This window comes from Plasmodium gonderi (assembly GCF_002157705.1).
Source record: "Plasmodium gonderi DNA, contig: Chr11, whole genome shotgun sequence".
Lineage (NCBI taxonomy): Eukaryota > Apicomplexa > Aconoidasida > Haemosporida > Plasmodiidae > Plasmodium > Plasmodium gonderi.
The window spans coordinates 1,410,988-1,438,861 of NW_021628936.1; the positions used below are offsets into that span (position 1 = coordinate 1,410,988).

General features: G+C 30.1%; 5 protein-coding genes across 5 annotated transcripts; 1 reads left to right on the plus strand and 4 right to left on the minus strand.

The window, feature by feature from the left end:
• Positions 1-1,172: 1,172 nt before the first annotated feature.
• PGO_113040 (hypothetical protein, conserved) lies at positions 1,173-2,073 on the minus strand (the record flags this gene model as incomplete). Its single annotated transcript, XM_028688638.1, has 3 exons — positions 1,173-1,301; positions 1,626-1,805; positions 1,963-2,073. 3 exons carry the CDS (start codon positions 2,071-2,073, stop codon positions 1,173-1,175), a joined length of 420 nt encoding a protein of 139 aa, XP_028544439.1.
• A 2,428-nt stretch (positions 2,074-4,501) lies between these two features.
• On the minus strand, positions 4,502-6,524 carry PGO_113050 (hypothetical protein, conserved; the record flags this gene model as incomplete). Its single annotated transcript, XM_028688639.1, has 3 exons — positions 4,502-4,581; positions 4,865-6,035; positions 6,420-6,524. 3 exons carry the CDS (start codon positions 6,522-6,524, stop codon positions 4,502-4,504), a joined length of 1,356 nt encoding a protein of 451 aa, XP_028544440.1.
• A 4,653-nt stretch (positions 6,525-11,177) lies between these two features.
• PGO_113060 (AP-2 complex subunit alpha) lies at positions 11,178-16,266 on the minus strand (the record flags this gene model as incomplete). Its single annotated transcript, XM_028688640.1, has 6 exons — positions 11,178-11,265; positions 11,534-11,634; positions 11,839-12,039; positions 12,255-12,423; positions 12,850-13,341; positions 13,577-16,266. The coding sequence occupies 6 exons, from the start codon at positions 16,264-16,266 to the stop codon at positions 11,178-11,180; spliced, it is 3,741 nt and encodes a 1,246-aa protein (XP_028544441.1).
• Positions 16,267-20,319: 4,053 nt separating this feature from the next.
• PGO_113070 (mitochondrial import receptor subunit TOM40) lies at positions 20,320-21,498 on the plus strand (the record flags this gene model as incomplete). The annotated part of the gene is made up of 1 exon (XM_028688641.1): positions 20,320-21,498. The coding sequence occupies one exon, from the start codon at positions 20,320-20,322 to the stop codon at positions 21,496-21,498; it is 1,179 nt and encodes a 392-aa protein (XP_028544442.1).
• A 1,750-nt stretch (positions 21,499-23,248) lies between these two features.
• PGO_113080 (hypothetical protein, conserved) lies at positions 23,249-27,676 on the minus strand (the record flags this gene model as incomplete). Its single annotated transcript, XM_028688642.1, has 1 exon — positions 23,249-27,676. One exon carries the CDS (start codon positions 27,674-27,676, stop codon positions 23,249-23,251), a length of 4,428 nt encoding a protein of 1,475 aa, XP_028544443.1.
• Between the last annotated feature and the right edge of the window lie 198 nt (positions 27,677-27,874).

Below are 27,874 nucleotides of genomic sequence, written 5' to 3' on the forward strand. Positions count from 1 at the left end.
TTTGAAGGTTAACTTGGCTAAAATTTTAAAGGGAAAATTTGCTTTACTTTGTGAGAAATGGGTATATATATATATATATATATGTGTGTGTGTGTGCTATTTACAAATTTTCTTAAATGAATTATCTTACTTTATTATCATATTTTTATCAATATTATGAAAATGAGTGGTATAAAAACAGGATGGAAATCAAAGAAATTCAACTCTTTTTCTCGTATCCACATATTTAGGCAATATCGATCATGATTTATTCTCAATCAAGATTAATACTACATGAAGTACCATTTATTACATTTGAAAAATTTCCATGTAATTACAATTTTACATATAAGATTGAAACGTACAAATTGGGATATTATGTATGCCAAAAAAAAAAAAAAAAAAAAAAAATGATTCAATTTATGTTGTTTTTATTTTATTTCAACAAGGATAGAAGCTTTTTTCTTTTTTTTTTTTCATTTTTTTGTCTTTTTCACGTCCTCCAATTATGCTATGCATAGGAACAACTTTTCGTGTAAGAACTCATATTATGTATCATAAGAAATTCCCAACTTACGTATGAATGAGTGTATTTGGTAAGAAAACGTTCTTTTCCTCCCCTCTGTTTCCATTTTAAGAGTCATCTCGATATGTGTTGAAAAAAAACAAGTATCCATTCGTATGCATATAATGCAGACACACTCTCTGCTTTGTTTTGTTCTTTTACAAAAAATGAAGTGATTGTGTCTACCACTTTTCATCACAATATGTTATAATTCAGGTAAGGATGTAGAGACCTTACTGGGGGAGGGGAGGGCGGAGCTTTCACAATTATTTGAAAATATTTTAGAAATAAGGATAAAATTTGGTAACTTTTTATGTACAAAAAAATGAAAACAAAAAAAAAAAAATTAAAAAAAAGTACACACACACGGTTAAGCTAAAAAGGGAAAAAAAAAAAAAAAAAAAAAAAAAAAAAAAAAAATAAAAAAAAAGAAAACACACACGGTTAAACAAAAAAAGGAAAAAAAAAAAAAAAAAAAAAAAAGGCTACACACAAGGTTAAGCTAAAACGGAAAAAAAAAAAAAAAAATGTGTTATCAAGCACAGGTGAAAAATTGTTTCCATATTCATTAAAAAAGGGTGTACTTCAGATTGTATTTCATATGCTTGTGAGGAATGTTTCCTGTTTCTTATGAGAAAAATCCAATATTCGTTGAGATCATGTCGTTTATGTTTTTCCAAAGAGTTTCTCTCTTTTCCACCGATCTAATAAAAAGCCTGGTTTTATTTTCATATATAAGTTGTGTTTCAAGTGCTGCCTGAAAAGGAGAAATATCAACAAGTATAATTTTGATGATATGGGTAAGTATTTACAAAAAATACATATCTTTTTATTAGTAACAATACACTACATTTTCTTATAATTCTGTTCAGATATATTATTTTTCTACATGTTTTGTATATCCCCCTTATCCTCTCTTTTTTTTTTTTTTTTTTTTTGGGCTTCCCTTTTATTGGAAAGTTTCACAGAATATTATTGTTCATATAAGTAAAAAGGTTAAAGTGTAAAACTAAATGCATAACTGAACAGTTTGAATAAAGTAATAAATAAAAAAAAAAAAAAAAAAAAAAGGTTGTGCTACCTTAGCAAAGTATGGGTTACAAAACACAACGAGATAATTATTCTCTTGCATAAAAGATGGTATTTTTTCAACTTTTATAACTGGCCCAATCCATTGCATAAAATTCTTGCAATCATTTATCGTGGTCTTTTGGGGAAAGTTACAAACTACGATCGTTGAATCTTCATCGAAGTCTTTTGGCTGTGTGTGTGTGTGGGTGTGGGGGACAGGGGTGAGTGTTGTTTGTTAATGTGGAAAAAGCTTCAGATTTATATTTTCGGTTGTTCCTGCAGGGAATTGTGTGTTCAGATACACATGCAAACGCTTGTTCTTCTCATGCACACTTTCTCAGACGTACCGCATACACACTTGCGAGCTTCCGTTCAGATAAGTTTGACACATTCTTCGATTGAGTTACCCTTCGTTTCTGCAATTCAACAGTTCGTAATGTTCGATATGATGGGTCCATAGTTAAATAAGAACGTCAAAGGGGAGGGGTGGGGGGAAAAAAAAAAAAAAACTGTGAAATGGGTAGGGGAATGAGTGGGAAATAAAAAATATAAAAATATATTAATTTTTTTTTTTTTTTTTTTTTTTTTTTTTTTTTTTTTTTTTTTTTTTTTTTTTTTTTTTTATTTTCGCAATGTTTTGAATTTTTACCAATAAAAAATCGTTTGTTTTTTTTTTTATTTTCTTTTTTTTTTTTTTCCATGTTTTTTTTTTTTTTTTTTTTTTTTTTTTTTTTTTTTTAAATTTTATTGTTGCCCTTGGATTTCTCTTCAAATGATATGATGTGCGTTGTTTCAAGTTAAAAGTCTCTGCTTCGGGTATTGACACATTCGTGAATAAAATGTGTGCCCTTTTTCATGTGTATGATTTGGTAAATTCGGTAAAAATGAAAGTGAATATATACACACATGTATACATACGTATGTATGTATATATATATATATATATATGTGTGTGTGTATATATGTGTATTTGTACATTTATATGCGTGTAGGTATACCAGTTTATGTGTAGAAATTTCGCTCTCTGAAAAATAATCAGAACGTTTTTATGGATAAATAATTTATCCCTTTAAAGAAAATAGGGAAAAAAAAAAAAAATAAAAATAAAATAAAATAAAATTACTTCCATCCTGAATGCCATATACTAACTAGATGAATAACCCCAAATTGTCTGGAGCCACTTTTGTGCTTAGACCAGCTGAATGACCTTCTCCTCCACCACGTCGTTGCGTTCATTTGGGGGAAAAATATTTTTATCTCAATATATTTTAGGAGTCTTTTCTTTTTTTTTCTCCCACTTTTTTAACTGCATTTCAAGTACAATTTCAAGTACAATTTCAAGTACAATTTCAAGTACGATTTCAAGTACGATTTCAAGTACGATTTCAAGTACGATTTCAAGTACGATTTCAAGTACGATTTCACATATACAATTTCACATGTACAATTTCACATGTACATGTTCATAAAATTGTCTTTTTGCCAAACAGAGGGGGAAAAAAAAAAAAAAAACCTCCGTTGTTGCAACTTTGGGTTATTTGATCAAGATAAAAGCAGAAAACGATTTAGAGAAAAAAAGGCAAATAAAAGAAACTTCTACTTGGATTTGTCATAAGACATATAAATATACATATGTTCATACTCACATGAACAACGTACAGGTTAAGTGTGTGTGTTTTTTTTTTTTTTTTTTTATCTTTTTTTAAGTTTTCATACCTTTATATATTCGTTACAATTCCTTCTTATGTCCCTCAATGGGTATAGTTACCTAGGGAGAAAATGAACCTAGCACATGGTTTGTCTTTATATGTATATGTAGTATATACGAGAAGTATATATCCTTAATAATTCGACCTGCACGAAATAGCTAAAATGCCACTTAATCATCGTGGCATACATAATACATAAGGTATTTCAAAATGGAAGTAAAACAAGTGAACATATATATATATATATATATATATATATATATATTTTCTTAATCAAATGATTTAAGACTAATATGTATAAAAAAGTATAAGATAAATTTAAAATTATAAAATTTTATTTTAGCTAATAATTTTATTATAGTGTTTTTAAATTTGCATACGAATAGAATAAATGCTACTTTATTAATTAAGAATAAATCATATGAATTCTTTTTTTTTTTTTTTTTTTTTTTTTTAATCATACATATGTGGGTCAAAGGATAATTAGCATATTGGGGGTGAGGGTGTCATGTGTGCACATATATATACGCAGACGTATATAAATGTACTATAATACACATGCAGAGATAAATAAAAAGAAAAAAAAAAGAGTTTAAATATGAAGTTGCGGGGAGAGCACGAAAGAAATACATGATTAATGCATAGAGCCTGTTTTACAAAAATGGGATATTTAAAAAAAAAAAAAAAAATGGCTCTAATGATAAAATATGTAGAACGATGTTAAATATTCAGGCGGACATGAAAGTGATTTTTCATTTTTCTTATCTTTTCTTATCTTTTCTTATCTTTTCTTATCGTTTCTTATCTTTTCTTATCTTATCTTTTCTTTTCTTATCTTTTCTTAACTTTTTTTTTTTTTTTGCTCATCCCACTTGGCACATTTGGTTTACTCATCTATTCGTGTGATTCGTCCCATTTTTAATATAATTGATAAAGAGATATATAATTATTAAACTGTGGGCAAAAAATATTTTTCAAAAAGGAAAAAAAAAAAAAAAAATTATATTAAAAAACAAAAAAAAAAAAAAAAATACACATGTTTTGATGTTATATATATGATACGTACGGGTACAAATACAAACACACACACAGGAACAGGCACATATATATATACACATACATGGTTATATACGTTATTATCTAATTTGAATATACGCTATCCTATATATTTGTCAATTCAAGCTTTGGTTTTATTGCCCATCTTGTTTCCTTTCTGTTGATCATTTGGCTTGAAGGCACCCAGTTTTTCCTCGATTTCTAAAAAGGGGATATTTTTGGCACGTGTGCAGAAATAAGTGCAAAACGTGCAAAAAGAAAAAAATGGTTAGAGTAACACCACAAATGCAATAGCATATACATTGATTGCAATACCACAAACATATGGAGAAAAAGTAGTGATCACTCCTTACTGATACGCAAAAAATTATCACACACACTCGATGCAAAATGCATACATGTACTAGCACATATATATATATATATACATATATATATATATATATATATATATATATATATATATATGTATATGTGCACTTACCCTTAATTTTTGCCATGAGGTCAGCTCGTCTAGATTCCACATTCTTCACACTCTCATCCCTCTTGGTCTTATAAAATTCTCTTTTCTCGTGCAACTTCGTGATACAAGAATCTACTTCGTCAAAACTTACGGGTGGCGTTATTCCAGCAGTAACAAAATAGCAGAGAATATTCATATCCAATTTAAAAATTTTTTGCTTATCTTTTTTACTTTTTGTTTTTTTATTTTCATTTTTTCCCTTGGCATTTGCATTATTTGCTTGTTTATCATTTTCTGTACCATCTACATCTCCATTCACCTTTTTGTCAGAAGAATTATTTTGCTGTTTTTTAGCATCTTCTACTTTGGATTCTTCTTGGATTTTTTTTAAATACACTAACATATTTTCAATGAGAGCTAATTCTTCTCTATAAGGTAATAAATCAATATCTTCAAGATCTTTTTCTAATGCTTGTTTTTCTATTTCTAGATTTTTTCTCTCTCTGTCTTCTTTTAATTTTTGTTGTTTCGCTTGCAATAAATTTATTTTATAGCTTCTATATTGTTGTCTTTTTTCTTCCATTTCAACAGTTATGTTTCTTCTTTCAATAAAGTAGCTATTCATTTTTTTCGAATAATTATCTCTTAAGTTGTTTAGTTCGTTCAATTTGTTATTTTTTTCTTGATAGCTATTTTGTAGTTCTTTCAATTTGTTTCTCTCATTTTTTTTTTCATCTCTCAATTTATTTATCTGCTCCCTGATGGCATCCATACGACTCTTCAATGGTATTATGGTCTCATCGTCGTACTTATTTGCTTCCGTTTCAATTTTGCTATAGGAATTCAGAAGAGGTTTGTTCTTATTCAATGCTTGAATCTGATTAATTAGCAATTTCTCTTCCTTAATAGAAATTGTTGATGTCATCAATTTGTTTTCAATTTCTTTAATTTTCTTTTCAATATCTTCCTCATTCTGAAACCCAATCTGCTTCTTTATATTCTGTGCATTTACTTTTAGCTCTTTTTTGTGCTTTTGCTTCTTTTCCATATCATCTAATATTTTTCGCCTTTCATTTTCCAATTTATCTATTTCTTGTTGAAATCCGTCAATTCGCGTAACAATGTCTTTTTTCTTTTTGTTGAATTCTTCTTTGCCTTTATTGGCTATTTTGATTTCCTTTTGCAGATTATCCTGTGTGCAGAGGTGCAGTTAGGCGGTGCAGTTAGGCGGTGCAGTTAAGCGGTGCAGTTAAGAGGTGCACTTCAGCGGTGCACTTCCCTGGTAGGGGGATTCATCACGGTAACATTCAAAGAAGAGTAAATATAAATGGGGGGGGGGGGGTGATGGTACACAACATCCTCCCTTGCAAATGTCGAACTCGTAGAATGAGAAGAGAAAATAAGAATGAACACCGTTCTGATAAAATTATATTTCATAGAATTGGCTCAAGAATTGGATAAATCAGCAAACTGCTAACCATTTTCTCTATCATAGTTATGCACAAATATATATAAATATATAACTATACATGTATCTATCTTTTCACATATGTAAACCCTCACAATGAAGACTTACAATTTTTTTCTTAATCTGATCAATCGATTCCGAAATATTATTCAACTTTTCATTATATGCGTCAAAGTCAGGTTTCTCAACTTTTACTTTTTCAGCTTCTGTCATTTTGGTATTTAAAATTGATAACTTTAAGGAGAGAAATGAGGAACGGGAAAAAAAAAAAAAAAAAAAAAGAGAGCGCGTGAGAGAGGGAAAGAGAGAGACAGACAACGCGAGAGAAAAAGAGAGAGAGACAGAACGGATCTACCTAATCTGAATAAAGCAAATAGTAATACCTTTAAATGAAAAAAAAAAAAAAAAAAAAAAAAAAAAAAAAACTTTCCTCAACTTGAGCTATGCATTGATAAAAAAAATTTCTTCCAAATATACTGAATGCTTCATACGCGGGTAAATGAATTTGGCTTGCTTGTTCATAAAAGATTCATCTAAAAATATAAACAAATAGGAAAAGAATGTTTTTATTGGAATATTTTCATGAGTTGCAATATTTCTTCTCGTAACACATGCATATACACACATTTATGTAAATATAATATATGTATACACATATATGGGCACACGCATGAACGCAGATAAATGCTTTTTCCTCATAAGAAATTCCAAAAGGAAATTTTCTCGCCTGTCCGTTCATACAAAATATGATTAAAAATATTGCTGTACAGGCAAGTATGAAAAAACGGTGATGCAATGTGGAGATATGCACAATGCAGAGTAAATATATCAAAAGGAGGGGGGGGGGGGGGGGGTTGGATTATATAAAATATTTAAAAAGAATAGAGCAAAGAAAAAAAAAAAAAAAAAAAAATTATATACATATATATGTATACATGCACATATATCATAAGCAAATAGGGTGAAAACTGGAATAAGAAGAAAAAAACAGAGACCAAATAAAAAATAACGAAATGGTACAAGTCTGTAAACTTTACAAAAGCATACACTCCCCACAAGTAGCACATATTGTTTTCTGGTGGTTGTATGCACAAAATGGTATAACCTCAACCGGCTTGTTACACCTTTAGTTTCATGTAATAAATAAGATAAACACACAGAGGGGGACTGTATCATATATATGGGTAATAACAAAACAATAAATATATAATTAGATAGATGAATAGATATATAAATAATTAAATGCAAATAATAATAAAGAAAAATAATGAAAACAGTAATGAAATAATAAAAATAATAATAATAAAATAAACGCTGTGTTGCTTGTTACTGAGATGAAAACAAACATGTGGTAATTTTTATGTCATCTAAGGGAACATTGCTTGCACGGATGTGACAACATAAATGTAGACGCTGTGTGCAAGGTGAAAGATAAAAAAAAAAATAAACAAGGGAGAGAAGTTGGGTGTGAGTGGAAAAAATCTAACTAATAAATTGTAACACTCATATATGCTTTTCTCTTAATTACCAACGTGCGGGAAACTACGTGTTCCTTTGTATTCGCGTGAAGAAACAACGGCAACTCATAAAACCATTATATATTATATTTATCAAAAATTCCTTTCTTTTTTTCGTTTGATCATACAAATAGTGTAGTAGTGGGCAATGGGGTGTGGTCTCCTTCCACGTTCAACAAGATCGTTATCTGTCACATATATTCACGCATTTATGCGAATGTATGAATGTATATGTGGCACGTGTGAATATTATGTTCATTTGTATCTAAAATTAATCGCACTGGGAGAATCTTGGTGGTGAATTATTCATAAAACAAATTTCAAGGTGAATGTAAACAAGCGAACTGCCTTTTGTCACTGATATGTATATATATATATATATATATATATATATGTATTATGAACTTGTTCGTAATTTTTTTTTTTTTTTTTTGTTTATAGTATAGGAAAAAAAAAAAAAAAAAAAAAGGTGGGGAAAAGATACACTATGTATATAATATATGCCAATAAGCAAAAGATTACATAAATTTGTATATTAGGTTAGAGTGTTTACCGGAGTAACATTTACGTGAACTTGAACAGTCACAGGTTTATGGTATTTATGTGTATGTACCTGTATATATATACATACATATACTTTTCACATGTCGTCTGTCATATGAGTGGCATTTGATGGGAGTCGCGTAGGTGAAGGCATGGAATTATTTGTAAAAAAAAAAATATATATATAAATGAATAAAATATATAAAAAGGTGGAACAAATGGGGAAACAGAAAAAAGATAAAAAGTAGAATAGTGGGGTAGAAAAAAAAAAAAAAATAAATAAATAAAATAAAATAAAATAAAAAAAAAAAGCGTTTCGGAGGGGGGTAAACAAAATAGTGTCACTTGTATATAAAACATACATATGCATAAATATGCATATACGTATACATATACACATGTATTATATATATATATATATATGTATATAGCACGAATTAACGCAGCAATTTAAAATGTATAATAAAAATAAAGTGTGCACAAAATGTCAAAATTGGGAAAAAAGTAAAAGGGTGTATATATATAATTAAGCAAATATATAAAAAGGGGATTTTATATATTACTTAAATAAATATAAATTTTTTTGTTACTTTTGCCTTAACACGTACAGGCAGTAAAATATTCACCTGTTACATATACTCTTATGTAGAATTGTCGCTCTGGCCAATCTCCAAGCATGTACATATGTTTTATATATATACACCAGCTTCTATGTCAACAGAAAAAAATATACATTAATAAAATGTTTGCAGCATTAAGTGGTGGCAAGTAATTGAACTCTGCATAAATTCGTAGAAATTCATGTGCACTAACATTCATATGTTTGCATATATATGTAGATATATATATATATTTACTTCTTACAAGCAGATTTTTATGTCGTTATGTGCTTACGTATATGTATATATATATATATATATATATATATAGCACGTGCACACATTATATGTCAATGGGGAGGGGCATGAACATTTGGGTGTATATACACAGCTTTATATATACACCACAAATGACACATTCTATTGGGGGCCCCTTAAACAATTAAGCACTTTTACCGACAAGCATACACACTCAGGACTCAGGTAGTATATAATATAACATGTACGCGTACATGTATATGCAAACGAATATTTTATATCTGCTTCGTTTTTCATTGAATGTATATAAAAAAAATTTCCTTTTCACACACAGCCCTTAATGTGGAGAGCTGTTATCATATTTTTCTCTACCCATACAACATACTATCAAATGTTGTCGTAGAAAATGCACATTAATGTTTTTGTTTTATATATATTTTTTATTTTATTGTGATATTTAATTTTTTTTTTTTTTTTCATTACACAATAATTTTTAACATGTAAAATATTATATTTTTATTATTCTCTTTTATTTCTCTTATTTTTTCTTATTTCGCTTTTTTTTTTTTTTTTTTTTTTTTCCCCACATGACGCAGCTCTTTTGTATGAACACTTTCATAAGTTTTTTTTTTTTTTTTTTTTTTTTTTTTTTTTTTTTTTTTTTAAAAGGGGAAAGAGAATTTTGTTTTGTGAGATTTTTTAAAAAAAATTTTTTTTTATTTTATTTTTTTTTTATTTTTTAAAAAAAAAAAAAAAAAAAAAAAAAAAAAACTCATATAATTCCAAATGAGGATATATTCGTGCAATTCTTTCCTCATTAGAGTCTATTTTTGTGTACGCACGTATATGGTAATAAAAAAAGTGACCAATTGTTGAGAGTTTATCATTTCACAAAATGTTAAAAGGATGGATTATGTTTTACTTTGTTAATTTTTAACTGGAGTTATAACAGGAGCTAATTTTTTTTTTTTTTTTTTTTTTATTTCAATTATCACCTTCGGGAGGTGACAACGTTTATCCCTATTTTTAGACATTTTTCTTCACGGTTTATCTGAATTCTGGAATATTAAAAAAAAAAAAAAAAAAAGAAATTAGCTCTTAATGGCATGATACTGATTCCTACAAACTTTACCCATTTCTCCCATTTTATGATGAATTGTAGATGAAAAAATAAATTTGTAATATATACGATTTTCTGTTTCTAAATTTATGTAAGACGCATAATATTGTGCAAATCATCACATTATGTGTGTACAAAGCTTATAGGTTTACAGGTACGTTATATAAATAATTTCAGTTTCTTAAAAACAATTGAAACCATTAAGGGGTATATATATATATATATATATATATATATATATATATATATATTAATAATTAAAGTTTTCAGAAAAGAAAAGAAGCAAATAGGAAAAACATGTAGAGAGAAAAAAAAAAAAAAAAAAAAAAAAAAGAGGAAAAAAAAAAAAAAAAAAAAAAAAAAAAAGTAACATGTGGCGAACAATAAAATAGAATAACTACATAAGTATCGATGTCAGTAATGACATAGAGGCGAAACAAACAAATCATCCAAAAATAAAATAATAACACAGGGGTGGAGGGGGAAAGATATGTAAGAAATAACGTAAAATTATGTCATCAGAATTATGTCATAAAAATAAAATATGGATAAAATGTACAAATCAGTAAGACGATAAAAGAACTCTTGTAAAACAAAGTAAATTTTTCATTCCTCTTCAAAACGTAAAATAATGTAAGTTCATAGGGGGATATGGGTATCGGAGGAGAGGAGCACAAAATAAAAACGAAAAAGAAAAAAACGATGAATAAAGGATAAATAGTGGCTGAAAAAGGGATGAAAAAGGGATGAAAAAAAAATACATGCGTGTAGGTATGCACACAGGGGAATGTACATCGGTATGCACACATTTGTGTACTCTTCTCCCTTTTTATTTGTTCTTTATAAGGTAAATTTCAAATATTTTGTTCAGATAATTATTCAAGTGTCTGATGCTTGAAACAACAGAAATTTGGCACCTACGTGAGGGAGAAAATGCATGTAAGAAAAAAAAAAAAAAAAAAAAAATTAGTAATATATTATATATGATTACACACATGGCTTCATATGCACTTGAAACGTATGCAAATCCATTCAAAAGGATGATATAAGACTGGAAGGGCAAAAACATGCAAAATGTGAAGTTCGATCATGCGATTTTTTATGTATATATATATATATATATATATAAGTGTACATATGTGTACATATTTGCACATATTTGTGCATATATTTACATATGTGTACCCTTTCACTTCATGCCTAATTTTGACAAGAATTAAAATTTTGTTTTCACTATCCGTGAGAGGAAAGTGTATGTAACCGGATGCACATATAAGTGAACCAATCTGCAAAAAAAAAAAAAAAAAAAAAAAAAAAAAAAAAAAAAAGAGGGATCATGGTCGCAATGTTTGCTTCAAATGTAACTCATAGAGTAAGAAAAACTGCATATATATGATGTATGCAGAACGTGGACACTTGCACAGTAATGAACACATAATTCACTCAGTGCATGTGTGAATATGAGAAAATATGTCAAGATGTTTATTTACCTTCAATATGTAAAAATTAAACGCGTTAACGAGATAATTAAAAAAATATTTTTTGGAAAATTTGGGTACACCCATTATAATATCCTCATTATGTACTTGTGTCAGGGCTTTCCAGTATATTTTAAAAGTAGATTCGTTCATTTTGTTTTCTTTAATAAATCTCGTTATCAAAATTGGTAACTTGGATGAGAGGCTTGCGTTCTGTAAGAGGGAGTGTGATGATGATAAGAGACATGGATGAGACAGTAATGTCTAAAATGAATCAAGAACATGTGTGTGTGTGTGGGTGGGGCGCGAAGGGTACGGTACGGTAGAGTATATCTTTTTTTTTTTTTTTTGTACAAGTTTGTACAGGTAATTAAGCTTCGTGGTACATGAACAGGATTTAGCACAAAGCCATCTGGGGCTGAGCTTACCAATGAATTGGTTGTGAGGACATTGAAATAGATACTAGGAATGTTGTAAAAAATGTCAGTTATTGTAATTATAAGTTTATGAACATACACACTGTTCGAGTCAATTTTCTCGTTCATCACTGTTTTCGGTTCTTTTATATTCATCTGTTCACAATCTTCTGTCCGGATGCTAAAGGTGGTGAGTAGGGATAAAAAAAATATAACTTACCAAAAAAAAAAAAAAAAAAAAAAAAAAAAAGAAACAGAAAAAGAAACAGAAAAAGGAGGATATGGGGAAAAATATGTTCTGACAACTATACTTCTTCCTCCACCCCCACATACACCAACGCAATACCACAGCATGATCAAAAAAAAAAAAAAAAAAAAAAAATTCAGGGAGAGAATTCGAAAAACACTGTCGCGGTGGTATCTACCTAATGTAAGTTCATTCATATGAATGTAACAAATTAGATACAAAAATATGTATATCTATATGTATATATAGATATATATGTATATATATGTATATACAAGTTGTTGGCCCGTAGAATGTCTGCCACCTTTTAGTTGTGTAGCAGGGATCTCCCCTATACTTCCTTGTAGTTGTGTTTCCTACCTGACAAGATTTACCATGGTGTTGGAAATATTCTTGACATAAAAATTCAAGATGATTTTATTTTCTTGATATTTCTGTTTAATCAAAATAGACAAGACGCTGTTTTTAAAAAACAAAGCCTCATCTAACAAACATGCATTAAACCATAAATCATTTATATTATTCGCCTTTTGAAGACAAAGACTTTTAAACAATTTTGCATTATCATCTGCTCGTTCACTTGAATTTTTCGATTTATGACTTGACACACTAGACGATTTTTTGGAATTATCTGATGATCCCACTGAATCTTTGCGCATGTTCCCCCCTCTGTTATTGGAACTCTCATCAGAGGAAGATTCAGAATTTTCCTTTTTCTTACTATACTCACTATCTCTATCATGATATGAGTCTTTGTAATTCTCGTCATGTCTATTGTTTATTTTGATTCTTTCTTGGTGCTTCTCTACGCTTTGATCCTTGTCCCTTTCATTGAAATCGATCACTGCGTGTCTACGGAGGAGGAGGGGTGCAACATCGGAGAAATACCATGTAAAAAAATGACACGTAAAAAAAATGACACGTAAAAAAAATGACACGTAAAAAAAATGACACGTAAAAAAAATGACACGTAAAAAAAATGACACGTAAAAAAAATGACACGTAAAAAAAATGACACGTAAAAAAAATGACACGTAAAAAAATGACACGTCATGGAAAGCACGGCCTCCATCAGATGCAATTCTACTTGTTCTTCTCCAGGAGTCTCTTGATGAGAAAGTTTTCATGGGCCTTCTTGGTGTTGTACAGAGGCATGCTCTTCAGCAAATAGTTAAGCATGCCGATATTGTTCAAATTGCATAAATTGAGAAATTCACATGCCCTTGTTTGTAGCTCTAAATCTGCATGACTAATACAATTGTTCAGAATTTTTTTGACAGAATTCATGAGTTTATTTTCATAAAAAACCATTTTCATCATAGCCATGAGAATTACACATTTTGTATTGGATGAACCAAGAGTAAAATATTTTTCTAAGATTTTGAACTGATTGTTCATTGGGATTTTATCCTTAATTAAGTATCCAAATGAACCAATAATGTAAGAGCATAAATCGATGAGAAGTTCAATTTTGGTATAACGGTCAGACAAGTATTTATAACATTTCATAGCTGCATATGTTTGTATTTTATATTCCTCTTTAGATTTATTGTTATCTGAGGTATTATTTTCCTTTTTAGAAAATTTTCCAATTTTTTCTCTCCCTTCCCCACGACTATTGATTCTTTCTGTCTTTTCGACTTTTTCTCTTTGAGTTTTATCACTTTTTTCCACTTTATCACGTTTTTCTAATTTATTACCCTCCACAAAACCAGTAATTATCTGGACTAATCTAAACCACACTTCAGGGAAGATAGACCTGTGTGTAATTTCAATCATTTTGAATATTACATCAATGTACCAAGACAAATCAGGAGAGAAATTCTCAGCTAGTATGGAAATTTTGATAATAACTTCGTTTTGAATATACGGATCAATATATGGTAAGTGATGCAAAAAAACATTGATGAGAAGTTTCCAATTTGATCGATTACACATGTTGAAGAGAATATTAAAAGTTTGCAATTTTATAGTTATATCATCATTGTTAAGAAGATTAATTAAATGCATAATATGATTTTCTAACATGTTGTAAATTTTTAAATTCATTTTTAATTTTGCTAAACTATTCAGAATGACATAATTAATATTTGATTTCTTTGTATCAAATGAACTTGTAATGAGACATAAAATGATGTCTCTATTTCTATCCTCTATATGATAACCAAGGAAATTGTGTAAATTACAACATTCATAAATAATTCCATATTCAATATAGGTAGTACTTTTTTCATTTCTTAATTCTTCCTTCGATTTTTTTGCACTCATATAGAAACTATTTCTTGAAAATTTTTTTCTAAAAATGTTTTTCCTTATATTAGCATTGCCTTTATTCTGTGCATTCAGGTGAAGATGATGATGAGAAGGGGTGGTGTGCTGATTTGCATTTTTTATCTTATCTGTTTCATTATTTATCTTCCCTTGTAATTTTTTAAATGGTTTTTTAACAATTTTGAATAATATATCATTGATATTATTTACAGTATTTTGTGATAAACTATGAATATCATACAATTGCACCATTTGTAGACATTTTATAAGTAAAAATGGGTATCTGAATTGGCAATAAAAAAAACCTTCATCGATTTTTAAATTTTCATCCAGAATTAAATACAACACATTTAATATAAAATGGATGTATTTGTTGATATACTTTTTAATTTCACAAAAATCAATTTCTTCAATGTTGAAATTGCACTGTGAATCGATTTCTAAAATTTTGTCTACTTTTTTCAAATCATTGTACAGGAACCTTTGTTCATGCGAAAGTGAAGAATTATTATATTTGTGTCTTTTCTTCTTAACATGATCTTTTATATTTAGAGATATAATTCGTTTCACGTTATGGTTGCTGAAACTGTTAGAATCTACTTTAAAGTCTTCCCGCTTAATGAAATGTTCATCACGATCATGCCGATGCTCACCCTGTCTGTCATGTTGCTCCATATGATTACCCGGGTCTTCATCTTCATCCTCATCATTATCATCCTCATCCTCGTCGTCGTCCTCCTCATCGTCTTTATTACCATGTCCATCTTGCCTTATTTCATACTTTTCATCCAAGGAGTTTTTTTTTTTCCTCTCCTGTTTCTTCCTATAGTAATTCATGGCTTCATATTTTTGAAACACCAATATAATAACATATATCAAATTGAGGTATGCAAAAACGTTAAACATGTTTATTTCGTTCATGTTCTGATCGAGAAATTTGAAAATTTCCAGATCTGTTTTACTTTTTAACAACAAATCATGTCTCTTTTTGTAAATATTTGCTAAACAGAGAAATGCTTTTTTTCGAATATTTGGTTTGTATATATAATTAGATGTAACAATATGTAATATGTCATCATACATATTTTCTATTAACAAATCATTTATTTTTTGACTAACAAAATGTAAAGCAAGAAAATTTACCTTCTCATCATTACTTTTTAAATCCATTTTTATACTACTTATTATCATGTGCAACATTTCATTATTTTCATTCACAAGTAAAGATAAAGCTGTATACCCACAGTACTTATCACTGAAATTAGAACTACTTATCAATTTTATGATATCCAAGTATGATAATGAGATACCATAACCAAGTATATGACAGTATATTAATTTCCATATATATTTCTTCCTCTTATAGTTTGTTATATTTTTTTCATTGAATTTTTTCTTTATCTTGATAATTTCTTCAAGTACTGTTTTTTCTTCGTCCTCCAAACATTTGCAATTTCTAATTTCATCAATGAAACAGTACAACCCCTTGATACTATGCTTCATCATTTTGTCGTATTCTTTTTTCTCGTAATTGCTTTACAATGTATTTATCTCTCTTCCCCTTTTTTTTTTTTTTTTTTTTCTTTTCACAAATTCATATTGGAAAATATGTATCATCTTTTAAACACCTTTAAAAAAAAAATGATAACCTTCTCCCTTCATCCTTTTTTTCTCATCGCTTGTTCTCCTTATGGTGTCAAGTTGGGTCGCGGACAGGGTGAGATGCTCCAAGTCCAAGAAGTTCGAAGTGGGAGAAATTCCAAGTTGGGGGAAAAAATAACTAAACCTGAAAAACGAATGAAAAAGCGAACGAAAAAGCGAACGAAAAAACGAACGAAAAAACGAACGAAAAAACGAACGAAAAAACGAACGAAAAAGCGAACGAAAAAGCGAACGAAAAAATTAACCAAAAATTAGGCAAAAAATTACCAAAAAAAAAAAAAAGGGAACAAATTTATAAGAAGTCAAAAAACGTATGAATATTTTTGAAATAAAATAAAATAACTCATTGGGGTGATACATTTCACGGGATTGTTTTTTTTTTTTTTTTTTTTTTTTTTTTTCCGGATTCACATATGTAGTAAAAAACTGTATCGTTGAGTATATCCACCTTTCTACTACCATTTCTTTCTCTCTCCTTTTTCTCTTACAAGATTTATAAAATCGAAAATTCTTTCTTTTTTCCCTTTTCAAAAAAAAAAAAAATTATACCTGTTGCGTATACTATTCCCGAAAGGAGCAGTAGCAATAATAAATTTTTAACCCAAAAACTATTACTAGCAATGCAGAGTCAACAAAAAAAAAAACAAAAAAAAAAAAAAACCAAACACAAAAATCAGATTGTCTCATTCGAGGTCTCATGACATTTTGAGACTTTTATAAATGCCTCTGGGGTGTGTATATATAGTATATTAACTTAATTTGTTTTTTCTCATCATGTTCTTATGACAGACACATATGTTATGTCATATATATATATTATACTCTAGTAGATAGTAGTGGTTGAGGAATTATACTCAGGAAAATTTTTCCATCCTACCGTGGACACACGAAACGGCAATATATACCTGCAAAACTGCACAATCAGAAAAAAAAAAAAAAAAAAAAAAAAAAAAACCAAAAAAATATGAACTGTAATATTCTGGGCAATAACTCTATATGGGAACATTTCGTTAGCGTACTTTTTTTTTTTTTCTTTTCTTTCTCCACCTTTAGCACTTTTAAGTGACATATTTACAGTGGACGATTGAACACATGTAGAAGCTGCAGTGATGAGAAACTAAGAAATCTAAGGTGGAGAGATATCATGAAAAACACATTTTGGACCCTTGTTTCTGCATTCTAAAGATTTCCCCCTTCTCTAGTGTTAATAGAAATTATTTACCATATAGAAATAGAAATTTTCTTTTGTTAGCATCTTGGATATACTACCATGTGCATAAAGTTTTTTACATTATATGTAGATACCTTTACATGTCCATGCGAACAAACGTTTGAACGTAAAAAAAATATAAATTTTTATTTTATGTACATCCTACAAAAGGGGTGGTAAACTATGAAGCAGAAACTGGAAAAAGGAAGAAAATCCCGCAAACTTAAAAAGCTGAAATTTGTGCAGAATTTTTTGAATGTCGTAAGACAACATTTAATCGTTCTATATGTTCTTTCTTGCGGGGTCTCAAAAAGGAGAAAAATTTTAAATCATCCCGTTTTACTGTTAAGCAACATGGTGCTTTATTTTTTTTTTTTTACTATCCAAGACGAGTGCCAGCTGCACTTGATTCGAAGTTAATCTTGAGTGATAGTTAAACTCGAGTAGCTGTTTCTCTTTCTAACATTTTGTTATGAGGAACTATGACACTAGTAGCGAGACCTACCATCTTCACAGAATTTTAGAACACTTTGTAACCGAGAAATCATAACATAAACGTTTAGCTCGTCCATCGCAATGTCAATAAGAGATGAAAACAAAAGCAAAGTGATAAGAGAAAAAAAAAAAAAAAAAAGGGAGAAACCGTGGGGGAATGTGGGGAACTAAAACAATACAAGGAATTCTTTAAATGAACAATCATGTAAGACATCAAACAACATACTAAGTGGAAAGATATTTAATTTGTCTATTCACAAAAGTGTAAAATTTTTCTTAAATGGTAAAGCGAGAAGTACGTATTGTGCGTACCCCATCTGTCTATCTTTCTGTTTGTATGTCTCGCTCTCTTTCTCTTGCCATTTAAAAATTAAAAATAGCACGTTGGACTAAAAAATATATATTTTTTCCCAAAAGATATACTCCCTTACCAATACATGCAAGAATGAACACGATTCCATCATTCAGCCTGATCACTTAAATATATGTGTTTCACACCGATGTATATTTCACAAAATATAATGTCCCCTTTCCCCTTTTGTACAAAATGATTGCGAATTTGTACAGTTGTAAAATGTTATAACAGCATAAATGGAATGAAAGAAAAAAAGTGCAGTAAATAGTGTAGGAAAAAAAAAAAAAACTCACGAACGGCTTAATTAAGTCTATCTAATTCGCATAGGTATACAAAAACCATATTATGATTTTCATACGTCAGGCAAAGTTCTCTGCATGTTCTATCATTTCCAAGAAATGAAAAAAAAAATTAAACAATTTCTTTCAACCTGTATATATATGTATGTGTGAATGTGTGTACGTATGTACGTATGTATGTATATATATATATATATATATATATATATATATACATGCAATGCGTAGCGTGAGATCCAATTTTATAAACGTATATGCAGAATCGTGATATTCGATCCCAAATCAAAGGGAATATATCACAAGTGTATTTGTGGGCAATGGAATGTACATATGTATAAACACTGCGAAACGTGAGATCATCAGAATTGCTTGTTTTCATAAGTCTCGAACTTACGATAAGGAGGGAGAATATATCTCACCTTAACACATTGACAAGAATAACAAATTATACACTGATCAGCTTTTAAAAAAAAAAAAAAAAAAAAAAAAAAAAGAACGACCTTCTACATTCGGAACGCGCAATTTCCATTTTTGTAAAGCAACGCCAACAAACATTAATACTGCAATATGTTCTAGCACAGGATCAAAGCAAAGGAAGGAAAAAAAATATAATAAAATAGAAAAAAATGAAATAAAAAATAAAATAAATAAATAAATAAATAAAATAACATAAAAAAAAAAAAAAAATGCGCCCAATTGAAGAAAGTATAACAATATCGCACTTCTCTAATGCACATAGAAAATGATGGTACTAGATTGAAATATATAAAAATGATAATCGTTTTCACAAACATAGCAATCAGGGGAAATAGTTAACCCAAAAAAAAATTAATTTCTACAATCAGCTGAAACATTTTCAGAATTGTAAGTGGTGAATTAAGCTTATTTAAAAAATATGCAACAAAGTTGAAAATGCAAAAAAAAAAAAAAAAAAAAAACCAAGGAGTTAAAACAAGCGCAATCCTGAGTGAACTGTCGTAATCATCCATAATATCAGCCATAAGGAAATAAAAACAGAATACGTCCCTCATCATCCCCCATTTCTTTTTTACTCATTTTGCTACCACATCAAAAGCAACATGCGAGAGTAACCCATCTTTTTAACACACTCTACATGTTTTGCTTATTTTCCCAAGAGTAATTAATTTCTTTTGAAAAATATTCATATCATCAACTGTTATGTAAGAATCATAGGGCATAAGTTTAAAAAAAAAAAAAAAAAAAAAAAAAAAGGGTAAAATAGGAAAATTTTTAACGTACGAGAAAATAAAAACATATCTTGTGCAATGGTCAAAAAGTAGAAATCAATTGCGGCACATAAAAACAGACAGACGACAAAAACTAAGAGAGGGATAGAGAAACCATTTAAAGTTCAGTGTAGTTATTTAATGTGCTAGGGAATTCAGAGTGAGAAAAATACATATACCATATATTGCATATATATTGTATATATATTGTATATATATTGTATATATGTACGTATAAATTTCCCTTTTTGTTCATGTTCATGTTTATGCGTGTGTGCACATTTACCTATTATGGAGATTGCAAACATTTTCCAAAAATGGCGAAGACAAAGAACATCAGCCTCAGAAAAGAACAAGACCTTCTTTAAAGTATTTAAAAACGAGAAATGGAGAGCAAGAGGCAATAATAAACCTGGCCTAATAACATTTTGTGAAGAAAAAACAAATGAAATGAGTAAAGAAATAGGTACAACAAAACTAGGAGAAGATGAAGAAAAAAAGAACAAAATTAATGATAATGATGAAGCGAATAAGTTAAAGGAACCAACTAACCAACCATATACAAATACCTTTGATGCTCCAAATGCATTATTATTTGAAAATTTAAACAAAGAGTATAAATTTATAACAACACAAGATAATTTTGATGGGTTTAGATTTGAAGTAGACAAAAGTGTTAATAAATATTTACAGTCAACTCATACATTATTCCTGGGTACAACATTAAGAGATGTTGGATATTTGTACCAATTTGGTGCAAACTTTACAAATAGTGATAATAGCTTATTAATGATTAGCAGGGTTAATATAGATGGTAGTGTAAATGGGAGATTCTGTAAAAAGATCGATAATAATATTGATTGTAAATTAAATTTTAATACTTATGCAAAAAATGATACTAGAAATATGTATGAAATGTCAGTAGAAGTTAACAAACCTTTACATACATATAATGTGAAAACAATATGGCAAGGGACATGGATTTTTAATGCTTCCTACACTCAGTTATTATCTAAAAAATTACAAGCAGGAGTGGACTTAACATATATTGCATCTAATTGTGCTTCTATTGGATCTTTTGGGTTACGCTACAATCATAAAAATAATGTTTTAACTATGCAAATCGTGAGACAACCTAATTTCAAATCTCCGGAATTTATGCTTAATCAAACACATTTATATAAAATTCAATATGCCAAAAAAGTATCTGATCGATTATCTTTGGCAACAGAACTTGAACTCACTCCACAAACAAAAGAATCAGCCATGAGACTTGGATGGGATTACTCATTTAGACATGCAAAGGTCCAAGGTAGTATCGACACCAGTGGAAAAATTGCAGTTTTCACGCAAGATTATTCTGGCTTTGGGGTTAGTGGTTATATTGATTACCCTAACAACGAATATAAATTTGGTTTCATGATGCACATCGCACCTTCTCAAGAGCAGCTTTCCCAGGGGCCTACCTAGTGGGGATGAAGGGAGAAAAAAAAGAAAAAAAAGGAAAAGAAAAAAAAAGAAAAGAAAAAAAAAAAATTCCAATCACTTGTGCAGCAGTTTTATTGTCTTCGTTGCGAACCAATGCTAAAATTCAGCATTGAAGGGAAGCATGACAACATGGGACAAAATAGGGAAAGACATAACAAAATGGATAAAAAGTAATAAAATGAACAACAATAATGGCAAATAAATAATAATGTCGAAAAACAAATAAATAGTATCATTATCAAAAGTTATGACCACCAGTCAGGCTAAAAACGGCCTCGAGTGCTCCCCCCAACATTTTTCAGGCACACGCAAAAAAGCAGTGCATACCTGCATTCCTCGTAACCATTATCCTATTTGAATATGCCAACGCCTGCACACATGCATAGCTAGAGTGCGTTATGTGTTCTACCATCATCCCCGCTTCACCACTTCACCATTTCACCATTTCACCACTTCACAACTTCTGAACTTCAAGCGAAGGGAAAGCACATATTTTATATTTTTTTAAAAATTAATTTACATGTATACATATTATGTGCAAGAATAACCTCGGCACCTTTTTGTGTACGTGCGGTAAGCCCCCCACCCACACACACTGAGCATGTGACTTTGTATTTTGTCTTTTCGATATATTCATCCCTTTTTTTTGCGCTTTTAATTTTTGCATTTTATGTCCTTGTTAATGCTAATTCGTGTTAATTTTATGTATGTTCACGTCTAATTGTGTGCACAATTGGGGCCAATTTTGTGCATGTTTATTAATTTTTTTTTTTTTTTTTTACCACCCATATATAGCCACGTAGACAAATAAAAAAAAATTTATATATGCACGTACATATTTAAATTTATTACCAAGGTATAATTTTTTTTTTTTTTTTTTTTTTTTTTTTTTTTTTTTTGCCCCTTGTTTGAAAAACATTATGACCATGTCAGCATGAAATAAAAAAAAAAAAAAAAAAAAATTAAAAATAAAATTAACAAGTAAATCTAAGCATCATATATGTAGAAATAGTGAGAAAAGACACTATTCTTAAAAGTGATATATGAAGAAGTGTTGCAAAATGGGTGATGCAAGGAAAAGAAAAAAACAAGAATGTTGTTAAAGATGGGACATAAGTTGTAAGATGTTTTTTTTTTTTTTTTTTCTTCACCGTAAGAGGTTAATGGTGATACTAAAAAAAGAGAGTAAAAAAAAAAAAAAAAAAAAAAAAAGTGCATGCATTCTGTATATGTATATATATATATATATATATATATATTAGCATAACGGGGCGTGTCTGAAACCAGAAATAAAAAAAGAATATATATATATATATATCTTTTTGACACTAGTCAGCTGTGATAATTAACGTCGCAAGTAGATGAAATTATTTATTTGGTGATAAAAATGATTTCTCACTCGGATGACTTAAACAAGCGGGGGTACAAATAGCACACACATGAGGCAAAAATGAGGCAAAAATGAGGCAAAAATGAGGCAAAAATGAGGCAAAAATGAGGCAAAAATAGGCAAAAATGAAGCAAAAATAGGCAAAAATGAAGCAAAAATAGGCAAAAATGAAGCAAAAATTAAACACAAATATAACGCCAATTAAGGCCAATTTAGCCCAAATGTGACGCGAGTAAAGGCGAAACGACAACTAATTGTGAGTAAAAGTTGGGAGAAATTGTCACAGCACACACCTAAAAAAGCCAAATAGAGAACTGAAATTATATGCACACCACCGTGTAGTTAATTTTCCACTTTAAACCTTTCATTGTCAAAATCGCCTGAATTGAGTGAAGAAGTAATTTTACTCAACAAATTTGAAATGTCTTGAAAAAATTTGCTTTCCTTTGGAATATTTAAGGAGAGTATTATATGAATAACCGATGATACAATTAAATTGTGTAATTTGCTTAAATAATAATAATTGGTGAGTACAAAATTGTAAAATATTTTTTTCACAACATCGTAGAAGACATTATCGTGAAGCAAATAAATGATACCTTTTACACTTTTTAATATTTTTAAACATCTCATTAGAAAGATATTTTTTTTTTTTTGACTACTTATATTTTTATATCCTTCTAAAAATGTGTATATACAAGTGTTTATCTTTTCTACCAATTTATCAATCAACTGTTTTCGATTATCATTATACAATACATACTCAGCCAATATTACGCATAAATTGTAACTCTGTTTTAGAGATAAAGGATTCCAGAACTCCACTAATTCATGCACCTTCTTATTAAAAATGTGTAGATACAACTTTTGTATAATTTCCTTTTCTTCCTCAACTTGATAAATAAACATCACCTCATCCATAAATTTGTACCATTCGAAACTTTTTACGCTGGGATTGTTGTGAAACCTTTTTTTCATAAATTTGTATTTTTTTTTCTTCAAACCCGTGGTTTTAAAAATCCCACGCGCGCACACCTTTTCTTCCTTTTCCCTCTCTACCCCTTTTCCCATTGGCACATCTTCACCTCGTACACCATTCTGCATTCCATTCTGCGCTCCATTTTGATCACCATTTTGCACACCATTCTGCGCTCCATTTTGCACTCCATTCTGCACACCATTTTGAACATTTTTTTTTTCCCGTTCTCCTAGCCTCTCTTCCTCCTCTTCGGCACAACTGGAGCTAGTAAAAGAAAATGTATCCTCTGATTCAGAAGAGTGTATGTAGCATTCCTCATCACTCTCATTCATTAGGTTGCCGTGCGAGGTTTCTATGGATGAACATGTATCGTTATCTCCACATGACGAGTTGGAAGACGGGGGAATTTGACTCTCACGAAGATTGTTATATGCATTAACAAAATCATGATTTTGGTAAAGGTCAATAAATTTCTTTTGTGTATCTTCTTCCTCCAGATGTTTGACATTCAAATGCTTTTCAAATATAGAAATCAATTTCATTTTCTCTCTTTTCGTCATATAAAATTGGTAAAGTGGATCCCAAAAGATCAATTCACATTTTACAAAGAAGAAGAGAATATAATCAAACAACGAAATACAATTATTCCTTACATAAAAATCATAATTATACAATTTTAAGAGATAAAAATATTTTATCGCATTTTTAAAATTTAAAAAATATGTACTGACATCTTTAAAAATTGTCATAATTGCTATCAGAAACTTCCTTTTTAGCTCTTTCATTTTGGCTGTTTGGAAGTATTTCCTTTTGTCTAATTTTCTCTTTTCCTTTTCTGCACTTACAATTGGAGCGACGTTTTCCTTCTTCTTACCAAAGCCGTTCGTTCGGATCTTTCCAGATTCATCCGCGGTGCCTACATCTAGTGCGGTTTCTACATCTACGCCGTTCTCCATATCTGCTGCTATTCCCACTTGATCCCGTTTGCAGAAGACGGATGCGGAAGAATCTGAGGAGTAATTGCTAGAGAATCCATCGAACATGTAGTGGACATAGGTGTCATTGAACCCCAAGGGGTCGTTCACCTGGTTGACAATGTGTTCATTAAAGAGTGCTTCGTTATTAACATATTCACAATTTTGAACGACTTTTTCCTGTATGAGAAAAGCTAGCTGCGCATTCTTATCATCCAACTTCTTGTTCTTGTAAAACCTAGAATTATAAATATAATCATTTATAAATGTCAATTTATAATTTTCATAATATTCTTTGTACAAATATAGCTTTAGATTTCGATAAATAATGTAAAATGTTATATCTAACTCATGTGAAACATCTAAAGCATTATCTAAAATTTCTGATTTTTTTTGGATAAGGTTCATTAAATTATGTAAGAACATGAGAGAACTTATACTCGTAACAATTTCCTTCTTTTTTTCTCTTTCTACATTTTTCAATTCCTTATATTCTTTCTTATTTAAATTTTCCATATTTCTCATGTGCCCTGATTCGTCAATCCTGTATTTATATTCATCAAACAAATCTTGTATGTGTTCATACATGTTAACAATTTCAGTGTTACATACTCCATTCCTTTCGAACACATTTGAAATCTTCTCAAACAGAGTTTTGTTTTCCTTCTCGTACGACTCGTCATTGCATCTGCCCAGACTGTCATCACTGTCAGCAGCATGCTTCATTTGGTTCTCCTCACCACTTTCGCTAGTTCTGTTGAACCCGCTCCCACCACCGCTCCTGCCGCTAAGGTCATCCATTAGCTTCTCGCCCATTTTGCCATTTCTCGGTACAAAATTTTCAGCACTCACTTCTTTCCTTCTTACCTTATGCCCATCATCAATTCGCAATTGTTTAGTAGCATTCATCTTGTCGTCCATTCCCTGGATTTTATGAGACATGGGGTTAATCCATTTATGTGTATCAATAATGTCACCTGTAGTATGGGTACACATGAGAGACTCATCAGTTGAATGTTTTTCTACGTCTACTTGATCATCAGAATTGAGATTTTCATTTTCATGAGAAGAAAATATAGCTTGGTATTTTTTCCTTTGCTTCTTAAATTGTTCATACATTTGGGTGTCTACAATTTTTTTGATTTTTTCATCCTCGTGAACTCGATTCATATATGAAATGGCCATGTCATTTTTATTTGGATCCAACGAATTTGTTTCATCTTCTGAGATGTCATAAAAAGTATTAACCTCATTGTTTCTATTTTTTTTTATGATAAGTCTCTTCTTCATCTCGTTAATGGTTTCATAATTGTAAACATCATCTACTTCAAAATCATCTTCACTCATCGGGTTGTCTAAATCTGGGTTATCCACTTGGTTTTTCTTGTAGAAATTGTGTCTTTTTATTCTTGAGTGGGGTGTAAGCTCAGCATACTCCTCACCTCCTTCTTTCTCGTCCTGCTTGTACTGCTGCTGCTCCTCCATGAATCCTTCCCAATAGTTGCCACCAATTTGTTTTTTTTTACGCAGAATTTGCTTCTTCAATTTGATCGTTTCGATTATTCTTTTTTCTCCTTCGTCTTGATACTGATCATCCTCACAGTACTCCTCATAACCCCTGTTAATAAACTCGTCTGCAAAATGGGCACTCAGATGTGCATAATTGGAATCCGTTTTCTTCATCCATACTTGTGCATCTGGTTCAATGTTTTCACTATGTTGGTATAAACAACTCCTCTTGTTCTGGGGATCATTAGAATAACATTTCTCGACTACACAATATGAACTTGAATAAGGTTTCTCCTCACTTCCTTCAAGTGGAATGTTCTTTTGCTCCATTAGAAATGCTTCACAAATTTGTTTATCATGTTTATATACATTTGGCTTTCCTTTATTATCATTTGTAGTACCATCCTTCTCACCACTAAGATGAGCTTCATCTCTGTCCCAGTCTCTGTCTCTGTCCCCTTCTCTGTCTCCTTTTTCCCTATTCGCACCGTCTTCATAAAGGTCCATTCCAGAAAGGTCCACTCCATATTTCTGAATGAGAAACGCACGTGTTGATTCATATGGGGTGTGTGGAACCTTTGCTTCATTATTATTTGAACCCACATCTACTCCAGCAGGTGTGCTTGTAATATCAGAATCATCAAATACGTTAGAAATATCCTGAACACTTTTGCGAAAGCGCTTTCCTCCCTTTTTGATAGCTATATAACAGTCGTCTTCATCTTCCTCACTGTAAATGTGAAAACTCGTGTTCATTTTATTAACTTTTTCAGTTTCTTCTTTTTTTTTCTTTTCTCTTCTAGTAATATTTACCTTTTTTGTCGAAATTTCTTTAACTGGTTTTTCACTTGATACAGATTGTGAATGTCGTGCTACTTCTTCTCCCACAGATGAAGAAGTGATTATATCTGTTTCGAATATTTCTTCAATTGGAGACTTGACATATTCATTATTCTTCTCATTTTTGTTATTCTCATATCGGGCAAAAGCATTTCCATTTTCTTTACTTATTTTTTGTGCATTTTCCAATTCCTCATTCCCCTTTTTTACATTATATAATGGTTGACACGGAGTTCCTTCTTCCTTTTGATTTACTAGCACTTTCAAATGGTCGTGTACTGACACATTACTTTGAACATTTCCTTGGATTATTCTACCACAAATTGTTGACTCTCGATTGGCATTTTGATTTTCCTTCTCGGTCAGCCCGTTCGATTTAGAATCATCATAATTATTTTCAATGGGATCTTCTTGGTTCCCTGAATTTTTACGTATATTTTTCTTAACGACTTTTCTCTTTGAGAACATGATGAAAAAAAGAAGCAGGTCTTTCGCTGTGTGTTTCTCCCCCACGCCGATTCGGTTCGGCTAGCTCCTATTTTCTATCAGTTATTCTGTTAGCTGACCCCAAAGCCCTTTTTTTCCAATCCTTATACGGATTAAGCACATATCAAAACTAGACATTAATTTGTCTTTCACGTTTTCCCACTCATCTAGTAAAGAATA